The sequence below is a fragment of the Oryzias melastigma genome, linkage group LG20 (genome assembly GCF_002922805.2).
Source record: "Oryzias melastigma strain HK-1 linkage group LG20, ASM292280v2, whole genome shotgun sequence".
NCBI classification, from domain to species: Eukaryota; Metazoa; Chordata; class Actinopteri; order Beloniformes; family Adrianichthyidae; genus Oryzias; species Oryzias melastigma.
In genome coordinates, this window is record NC_050531.1 from 3249593 (window position 1) to 3260590 (window position 10998).

Genomic DNA, 10998 nt, shown 5'->3' on the forward strand with positions numbered 1-10998 from the left:
AGCATTCACACTAGCATTATCGCAGGTAATGCTATATATCTAGTTCATAATTACGGTACAAAGTTACAGTTTTAAAGTTGTAAAAATGTAGTTTTAGAGTGTTCAATAAATGTTTTTCCCGTTCGGACATGACCTAAGATGTGTTTTGGATTTTGGCCTCTTGTGCGATTGAGTTTGACAAGAACAAAAACATGCTGTATTTCTGCTGATTTTCCTCCGGTGTGACAAGCTCCCGTTTCAGTGACTTTGTCGAAGCAGACCCCACCAGACTAAACAACCTGACGATGCCTTAGAGCCTCGCCAAAATACGGAGCGGCGTGCTGGTGAAGAACTATACGATGGATCAGCAGGATCTCTCCTCTTGAGCAGCTGTCACAACATGATGAGAGGAAACAGGAAGGCAGAAGCAGTGAGGTGATGAGCTGCAGGAGTAGTGAGTATTTTAAACCACGATCCGGTCTGGGAGGCCGACGTCAGAATTTCACTTCATCAGAACGGTTGTTGGTCCCAAAGATACTTCTTACATCTTTCTACAAACTCTGTTTGAATTTGCTGTCTAACGAGGTTAGATAACCCTTTTAGCTCCAACAAAGTCCAGTATCACAGTGGGATAGTACTATTTACTCCAACAAAGAAGCATATAACTGTAGGATACTATTTAAGCATCTTACAGTAGGGTATTATGGTATTAAAGTAGGGTATTATTGTATATATAGTACCTTTTTTTTCTCAAACATAATAGCATTTTACTTGTACTTTTTTCTCCAACAACGTAGAGTATTATAGTGGGATTGTACTCTAACAAAGTCGAGTATTACTTTAAATATAATACTATTTGCTCCAAAGGAGTGGTATATAACTGTAAATTAAATACTTATTGCTCCAAAGAGTATTGCTGTAGAACTATGTACTCAAACAAAGTAGCATATTCCTGCAAGACAGTACATTTTGGTGCAACAAACAAGAATAATACTGGAGGATAGTACTTTTTGCTTCAACAACGTAGTTTATTACTGTAAAATAGCACTTTTTGGTCGATTAAAGTAATTGATTATTGTACAATAGTACTTTTTACTCCAAAAAAGTAATGAATTACTGTGCAGTAGTACCTTTTGCTCCCATAAAGGAGTGTAAAACTGTAAGATAGTACTTTTTGCTCCAATAAAGTAATGTATTACTGTAAAATACGACTTTTTTTCCAGTAAAGTAGTCCATTACTTTACAATATTACTTATTTCTCAAAGTAGCGTATTTCTATAGGACAGTACTATTTACTTCAGCAAAGTTGAATATTACTGCAGGATAGTACTACATACTCCTGCAAAGTAGTGTGTTACTGTAGGATAGTACTTTTTTGCTCCAAAAAGTAGCATACAACTGTAGGATATACTATTTACTGTAGCAGAGAAGCGTTTTACTGTAGGCTATACTATTTACACCAGCAAAGTAGAGTATTACTGTGGAATAGTACTATTCACTCCTACAAAGTAGCATGTTACTGTAGGAGAGTACTTTTTTGCTTCAAAATGTAGCATATAACTGTAGGCTATACCATTTATTTTAGCAAATGTAGGCTGTACTATTTACACCAGCAAAGTAGAGTATTACTGTGGAATAGTAGTATTTACTCCTGTAAAGTTGGCTAATATTTTATATATAGTACTTTTTCATCAAAAAACAAAGTAGCCTATGACTGTAGTTTAGTATTTTTTCTTCCAATAAAATAGTTTATTCCAGTGAGAACCCAAAAAGCATGAATTTAAATCTGAATCTAAATGGAGACTGAAGACATATTAACAAGGACTGATAGCTGCTAGAAGAAGTCTTTCACTGTAGTACAGAACTTTTTACAACAACAAAGTATCGTATTCCTGTATGATAGTACTTTTAGATAGATATTAGATAGATGTAACACATGGAGAAACATCTGGTGGTTCAAGCACTGGAGATGCTCAGAAAGACAATAAAAGAGCTGATGATACTTCAGGATAAGGTCCAGACAGAGTACTAACTCACCTTAATGTACATGTTTTTACATTTAAAATAATAATTTGTAACAATTTTCCTTGAATATAACAAGCTAACTTTTGTTTATGTTCACTTTTAAAGACAAAATTTCAACTGTTAAAAAAGGAAACCGCATGGGTTTGGATTGGAAGTAAGAGTCCATAAAAGAAGTAGGTTTGAAAATAAAACTTTATTGCAACGTAATTAGAGAGACGACAAAAAAGTTCAACCTCATCCATTCAAACAGCACTAGCAAAAATCCGAAATGGCCCAAATAAAATGATATTAAATAAAGATTTATTTTGTGTTGCGACTTTAAACTGACCTACTTTAGTTTGTTAGCACAAGCCTTTATTCCGGACGGTCTTTGACGTGACAGAAAACCGTTGCTGCAGAAAAGAAGCCGTGTGTAAATAAACCAGACATAAAACCAAAACAAGAATAACAACAACCTGGTCTAGCAGTTGAGTCATTGTTCTGGTTCACCTACAATCCTAAAGGTTCTTTGTCTTGGAATCATCTCACAAGTTGGAACAAACCCACAGAAGGTGGAACGATGCGGACGGACTGGTTGTTCCAGGATGGTGTGAGGGCTTCAGACATCCATGCTTCTACGAAGGAGCGGGCGATCATGAGCGATGCCAGGTTTAGGATTCACCGTCTTCACACATCCTTGTCTTTGACCAGAAGAAGTATTCATTTCATGTCACTTCTTATTGTAGTAAAAATGAAATAAGACTAAGCTCAGATAAGAAAAGAGATTTTTTTCCCCTTTTGACTAAAAAACAATTATCTGATCTGATCCAACTAGATTGTGAGACTCCAGAACCGTCTGATGAAGTTTGTACTCATCTCACCGTTCAGTTTAGAAGATATGAAGATACATTTAAGTCCTAACTGCGTTTAAGGGAGGAAATGGGCCATACGCAGGTGAAAAACGCAAGTAGTTCACAAGTAGTTCATTGTTCAGTGAACCCATATAGACAGAAAATGTTCACACATAATTTATCTATGGGCGTGCTGCGGGTGACAGACCGTAGAGAACCCTTACACAACACGTAAGGGATAAGGTAGGTGAGATGTCGTAAGGATTTGTCGGACTTCGTATGTTAGAGTAGTAGTTTGAGAGTAGTTTGTGTGTACATTTACGTATCGCATACATACACCATGGATCCAGCATTTGTTAGGGTCACTACTCCTGCTTACTAGTGACTAACTATATGGACACCGTACGACAGCATCGCCCGTATATCATCAGCCCGTTCATTATCTTTATCAATACTTCATGATTACCGCACAAATGACAATGGTACGTTCCATTTTCAAGACCTCCGAAACTGCGCTCCCCTTAAGACGAGATACCCCAAAACCTGAGGTACCCGTGTCTGTCAGCCCTCATACAGGTGCTTGAGGACAATTTCAATTTAAATCTCAAAGGAGACTAAACATACAACTCAACAAAGATAGAGATTCCAGCAGGTAGGACTGATAGCTGCTAGCTTCACAGGATAACACCAGGCAGGTGGAGGATGCATCATTCAAGGTGAAACTTCCAGTTTCCAGAACATCAGCAGCATCACTCGTGTTCTGCCTGAAGGCGATTCCTGGAACAGTCGTACTACAGCTGTGACACGGTTCTGTTCAAGTCTTTGGAAGGACTCGGTTTCTTTCTGTGTATCTCAATTATCAAGATATTAGCGTTTCTGCATTCCTTGTTACAAAAAGACAGTACTTTTTCCTCCAACAAATTAGCGTACACCTGTAGGATAGTACTTTTTGGTCCAACTAAGTAGTGTATTACTGTAAAATGGTACTTTTAGCTCCAATAAAGTAATTTATTACTGTACAATAGTACTTTTTGGTCGAATAAAGTAGTATATTACTTTAAGGTAGTACTTTTTGCTCCAACAAAGAACTGTATAATTGTAAAATAGTACCTTTTGCTCCAATAAAGTAGTGTATTACTGTAAAATATAACTTTTTGCTCGAACAAAGTAGCGTGTTACTATAGGATGGTACTATTTACTTCAGGAAAGTAGCGCATTACTGTAGGATAGTACAATTTACTTCAGCAAAGTAGCGTGTTACTGTAGGATAGTATGTCTTGTTCAAATAAAGTAGCTTATTACTGTAAAAATATATAGTTCTTTTTGCTCCAACAAATTAGTGTAATACTATAAAATAATTGTTTTTGCTCCAGCAAAGTAGGGTTGTTACTGTAGGATAGCACATCTTGCTTAAATAATGTAGTGTATTACTGTAAAAAGTATAGTACTTTTTGCTCCACAAAGTAGATTGTACTATTTACTCCAGCAAAGTACCATATTAATAATAATAATACTTTTAGCTCCAAGGGAGTAGAGATTTATTGTATATATAAAATGTAACTTTTGTCTCCAATAAAGTAGTTTATTACTGTACAATAGTACTTTTTGGTCCACTAACGTAGTGTTTTATTGTACAATAGTACTTTTTGCTCCAAAAAACTAGTGCTTACTGCAAAAAAAAGTACTTTTTGCTCTAACAAAGTAGTGTATTCCTATAAAATAATACTTTTTGCTAAAAAAATAGCATATTACTGTGGAAAAAGTACTTTTTGCTCAAATAAAGTAGTGTATTACTATCACATAGTACTTTTTTTAAGTAAAGCAATGTATTACTGTACAATAGTGCCTTTTGCTGCAGTAAACTAGTCTATTTTGATAAAATAGTACTTTTTGCTTTAATAAAGTGATGCATTACTATACAATAGTACTTTTTGCGCCAGTAGGTACATTATGATAAAATATTACTCTTTGCTCCAAAAAATAGCGTATTCATATAAGATGGAATTTTTTGCTCCAGAGTAATGTATTCCTGTACAATAGTACGTTTGGCTCCAATAAAGTAGTGTATGATTGTAGGATAGTACTATTTATTTCAACAAAATGTATTAGAATGTATTAGAATTTTGCTTTTCCAGATTTTACAGTAAGTAACTGAAAACACAATTAAAATGTGTCTAACAAAGTTTATGGCAGTACATTTTAAAGTAAGAGATCACTTTTAAAGTACTTTAACAGGTAAAATGTAGTATTATTCAATATTAACTTGGAGAACACTGCTTGGAGCTGCTGCCTCTGCGACTCAAACGCTGGTTTCTAGATGGTTCCTAGAGTCCAAGTTGAAGTGAAGATTACGGGAAGGCTTTGCAAATGTAAGACACAAATGACTAAGATTACGATGTCCAAAGTAAATAGTGTTTTCCCTCTTTTTTCTGCATAGAGGGCAGCTCGGCCTTTCCTTTCAAATAAAGTAAATAAAGTTTGGATCCTGTCTGTCTTAGCTCACTCTCTGGGAAATAATTGCCATAAAACCCAGAGAGTCTAATTATTATTAATGTTTAGAGAATTTCTTCACCGAACATCAGCCAAAAAAGTCAAACACTTTCCTGGAACTGATTTCACAAGGCGGTACAGACGCATTATGGGTGGAACAATTCAAAGTGACGGGCTGGTTCTGGGTGTTGTGACGGCTTCAGAACCCTTTAGCAGTTCCTGGGAGAGTGAAGGTGTGGCCGAGTAAGGTGTGGTTTATGATGCTTCATTGTTTCATCTCCATACACGCTCAAACATTGCTTATGTTTTATTGTTGGACTCCAAAAAAACTGCTTTATGTTGCAACCAAGCAGCAAAATATCCCAGAAACTGCAACATAGCGATGAAGTGATAATCACGTTAGAAATGTGCTTTGCTCTGCTGCATGCAGCTGAAAGCAGACGAAAATCAATACAAATAGACAGATGAAGGATCTGCTCCATTTAATAAAAACATTTTACAGCATCCCTGCTGCAGCATCCACATCTCTACTGATCTGTAAGCAAACAGGACAGAATCAGCCGTAAACATTGTCCACAGATACCATTTTCTGGCTAAAAAGGCCTGAAATCATCAAGCTTCTTTGCAGTTTTACACTTCCACAAACAGGAAGACTTTTCAAATTCAAGAGAAATGCCCGATCTGTTCAAGCTGTAGATTTATTTGATGTTAAAGAGAGTTTGAAACAGACTTGGTTGCATTCCTCTGCACACACCTTTAGATAATTTCCTCATCACACAACTATAGGTCATGTTTTCTTTACTATTTTTACACTTTTAGTTATCTGACATGAAAACAATAAATTGATTCTTCTGGTTTGACCCACTTAAGATCTGACCTTGGACCAGCAGAACAGCCCTCTTTATGACCCCCCCATAGAAACTATCCATGCAGGTTTGTGTTATGGTTGGAGCCCGTAAGGCCCTTATTGATTCTGGCTGAGTTAGTGATGCAAACGTCAGCAGCCGATAACTCGTTTGGGCTGAAGTTTACCTCGACTCTGAGAGAGACGCTCTATTTCAGGGTTTGTCGTTTCCTGCAAAACACAACCACACAAAGCTTTTCACAGTTAGCTGAAAAACATCTCGTGTGTCTGTCAGAGGTAAGAAGTCTAATTTCACCATTGTGCTGATTAAATCTCCAGAGCAACCAGATGAGGAGAACGTCACCTCAAAGATCTACATCGTACGTCTTCTTTTACAAGATTGGAAAGGAAATACGGAAAAAAAAAGCAATTTCTAACTTGAAACTTGAAAAATTGTTACATCAACACATTTTAATCAATTTCACCTAAAAAAACTGCTTCATTTTCAAACATAAATCCCTGTTATTTAGAATATTCAAATTGAAACTGCTTATTTGTTATTTAAAAAAATAAAATTTAAATAAATTCATGGTTATAAGGTCAGAAACATAAAACTGTATACAAAAACGTAGCGGCACAAAAGAACAACCCACATTTCCACTGAAAATATTTGCAAAAGTTTACCAGTAATAAGATAACATCACTTTTTGCAGATGATGTTATGGTTTATCACACTGGACGCGGAAGAGCTGCGAAGCGGCGCGGAACAGAGGCCACTTCCATTTGGCGCCCTTGTTAATCTATGGTGTGTGGAGTGCCGCGGTCTTCCGCAGAAGGCTTGCGCTGTGCAGCGGACCTTTTTGGTGTCTGGTCTATTTTGTGTGCGAGCAATTCGCCTCAATTCTGGCAGCAAATTACATTAAGATGCATGAGAAAATCCAGATTATTTTCAAAATATAACAATTTTTTCACAATAAAACACCACGATTGACAAAGGTGATCATGTTTTTGTGTCTAAGCAGATTGTAGAGATGAAAATAAACACACAAACACACACAAAACAGACCAACAGAGACATAACATCGTACTGGGCCGACTCCGGAGCGGGGGTGGGGCTGGGTTTGGAGCATAAAAAAACAACAAGAGAGAGGCACAGAGCTCTTCTTAACAGAAATATGGGGTCATATTTTTAGTTTATTAATTCCCCCATGATGCCGTCTGTCAACCGTCGTGGAAAAATGCTCATCTGGTTTGAATTGCAGGAGACAGTGGATGATGCGCGCACTCCGCAGCGCTTCCGCGACAGTGTCAACCTCGCGTTACATGCAGTATCTTAGCTTTTGTAGATATTCAATCTTTAGCACGCTAGTTTTAGCACCATGTTTAGTTGGTTAAAGATTCCTGCTTGAGGTTTAACAAAAACAACAACTCATACTGTGACATTTCCTCAGATTATTGCTGAGCTTAACTAAAAATATACTTTATTGTGGTATATCATGATATACATAGTTATTGTGAAATAAAATAATCTATATTGTGATATAAATCAGTATTGTGATATAGAATAATTTATATCATAATAAATATTTTGATTATATGGAATAATTTATATCACAATAGACAAATTGTCATTGTGATATAATAAATGTATATTGTGAGATATATTGTTATTATGTTATATATAACTTCGATTGTGATATGTATGATTTGTATCATGATATATATTTTTATTGTGATATAAACAATTTATATCAAGATATAGATCATTATTATGATATAGAATCATTTATATTGTGATATATATTGTTAGTGTGATATAAAATAATTTATATCATGCTATGCATATTGTTATTGTGATATAGAATAATTTTTATCAGGCGATACATATTGTTATTGATATAAAACAATAATTATTATGATATATATTGTTATCATGATATAAATAATTTATATCATGATATATATTATTTAATGTGATATAGAATCATTCATATTGTGATATATATCGTTGCTATAATATTAAATATTTTACGTCATGATGTACATATCATTATTGTGATATATAGTGATATATTGTGATATATATAGTTTATATCGTGATATATATTTTAATCTTGATAAAAATCCTTTCTATCATGATATATATTGCTATTGGGATATAAAACCATTTATATCATGACATATATCATTTTTGTGATATATAATTATTTATATCATAATCTATATTGTTATTATAACATGGAATTTTTATTTCATTATATACATATTGTTATTGTTAGACATAATTTAAATTGTGCTATAAAATAATTTTTACTATGATATATATTGTTATTGTGATTTAAAACATTTTATATCACGATATATATAATTTTTTAGATATATATTAATTAATATTATGATATATATTGTCATTGTGATATCAATCATTTATCTATATCATTCTATAAATCTAACATTAACTTTTTTCTTTCAAATTGGTGTTTATGAAAAGGTTTTTGCACTTTTACAAACAAGAAAAACACACAGAGACGGTTTAGTCATAAAATATATTTATTTTACTAGTAAATGCCCACTTCCAAACAAAAAAAAAAAAACTTGACACAAACATGAAGTAGCCCTAAAGTTAAGTGACTAAAGGCTTTGTTTCCTGTTGAACATGAATTACAAGCTTGTGAGAAACTCTCTACAATGAAGTTCTGTGAGAGTTTGGGAAATGTTGGTAATTCATTCTCCTTTAAAGTTCTGGCACTGTGTCGACTCTATAATCTTGTCTATTGGCAGGTTTTGTTTTTTTTCTTGGCATCTGCGGTTGGGTAATTTCTCTGATGGCTTTGTGCATTGGCTGCTACACGTGGACGCCCAGACGACGACTGAAGCTTTAGCAATCATATTTTTTACACACTTCTGCTAATTTTGGAAGGAAAAGGTCACCGCCTCTGCTGCCGGAGGAGTGTTTTTGGTGAGGGGGGGTTTGGTAGCAGGAGTCCTTTAAACTGCACGATCAATCAGCTCAAAAAACCACGTTGGTATGACGAGCATGTGGAGATTTTGAAGGCCAAACACAGGAGCAGATGTGTGAGTCACTGCCATGGCGCCCCCGACCGTACAGTTTGGATCAATAAGCAGGTCAGTGACCGCGGGGGGGGGGTCTGCATGTGTGCCAGAGGGGGATTTTTGGAGTCGATTGCCCGCGATGGAGGCAGTTTCATTAAGCTGCTCGGATGCAGATTACAGACTGGCAGTGTGGGGGGTGTCCTATGTATTCTATGACCACCATTGGCACCTCACTCCTCTCACAGATGGAGATATGGTCTTATCCTCCCTACGTACTCTGCAACAAGCTGCTACTTCCTGTTTGCTGGCCTCCAAACCACTAGTCAGACAATGTTGGTTAATGAGTTGCAGCAACCATAGAGGGTTCTGAAAATGAGTGACGACTCGCCCCGCCGCTGTAGTGCAAGTGCATGCTGGGTAAGAGCAACTTTTATATTTTCCTGCGTGTGCTTTGAGATTCCCTGCAAGAGGTATTTGAAAGGGGGGAGGGGAGGGGCAACGGGGCAGAAAGGGGACTGGCGGGGGTGTTTCTACTTGAAGGAGGCTCGGACAAGGCGACCCTTGAGCGGTTGGGGAGGACGGTAGTTATCCACCATGCAGCATTCGGCCTCCCCCTGCGCGGAGAAGAGCAGGCTGCGGAATTTCGCCATCTGTGAAATGGTAGAAGGGGACAGAAATGAGTCCAGAACGCCTCCTGTGACTGTCACTCACACAACACTCTTCCGCTATGCTTCATTCACCGCGCTACTGGAGGCGTCAGTGTCCGCGCCAGGAGTCAGAATGCCATTATTTGCTTAAAATTCATCCCAAAAAAGACTATTTTGGAGTTTAAGGAGGCAAAAACTGGTGTGGTAGAATGAGCATTTTATTGTTTTTTTTACTGAAAGTCCTCTCCGATCATCTTCTGATCTATAATTATGCGACTTTTAGCAACATGTTTTGTTTTTTACTGGATAACTCCATCAAAACATCTGATGGAGTTGGTGGAGAGTAACTCCGCCCAAACTTCCCATCAACTATATGTTCCAGCTAGCTTACTTGCCTATGTTTTTTCTTTTTAAATAATTACATTTTACTGCTACTTTAGTTTGGTATTTTATGTTTCTATATTATTTATGGACGGGAATTAATAAAAAAACAACCACAATTTAATCGCAAACCTAGAAAATTATAAATCGCGAATAATCGCGATTAGTGTTTTGGTTTTTTAGTTGTTGTTTTTTTGGTTACAGTATTTGCCAACTGCTAATTATCTGCAAATAATCACAGTATGAAATCACACCAAAAAAAATACATTTAGAAGGTTCATTTTTAACCGATTTTTTTATTAATCGATAAAAAAAATGAGATTAATCACACTTTGGGTTCTAATAATTATTCATGATTAGTCATAGTCTTTTACGAGGTATACTTTATACGACAATATGCAGCTTTTGAACATAAACGACAATGTGTCGGACCATGGATCAAATATGCTGCTTTTTGTGGAAAAGCGATCTAAACCGAAAAAAATTACAAGGAAAAGAAGAAAAAAACTGATGGAATATTTATTTATTTTATATGTGACTATGGTACAGGTGGGATAATGCCAGACGAAGTGTTTTAACGTAGTGGAAGAGTGTACCGCCAAGGCAAAGCGAAGGACTGTTTCTTCGCCAGCAGTAATTAATTTGCGTTAAAAATATATGAACGTGTTAATACTTTCTGAGTAATCGAGTGTGTTAATGCGTTAACTTTCAAAGCCCTACTATTATTAGTATTTCTATATGTCCATGT

At 36.0% G+C, this 10998-nt stretch overlaps 1 protein-coding gene across 1 annotated transcript in view; it reads right to left on the reverse strand.

Moving 5' to 3' along the window:
- Positions 1–8700: 8700 nt before the first annotated feature.
- Positions 8701–10998, reverse strand: part of LOC112151462 (carbonic anhydrase 1) — a 7149-nt gene continuing 4851 nt past the window's right edge. The window contains exon 7 of the mRNA XM_024280421.1: positions 8701–9872. Coding sequence (XP_024136189.1) covers positions 9753–9872 — 120 coding nt within the window. The 3' untranslated portion in view covers positions 8701–9752. The remainder of the gene's footprint in view (positions 9873–10998) is intronic.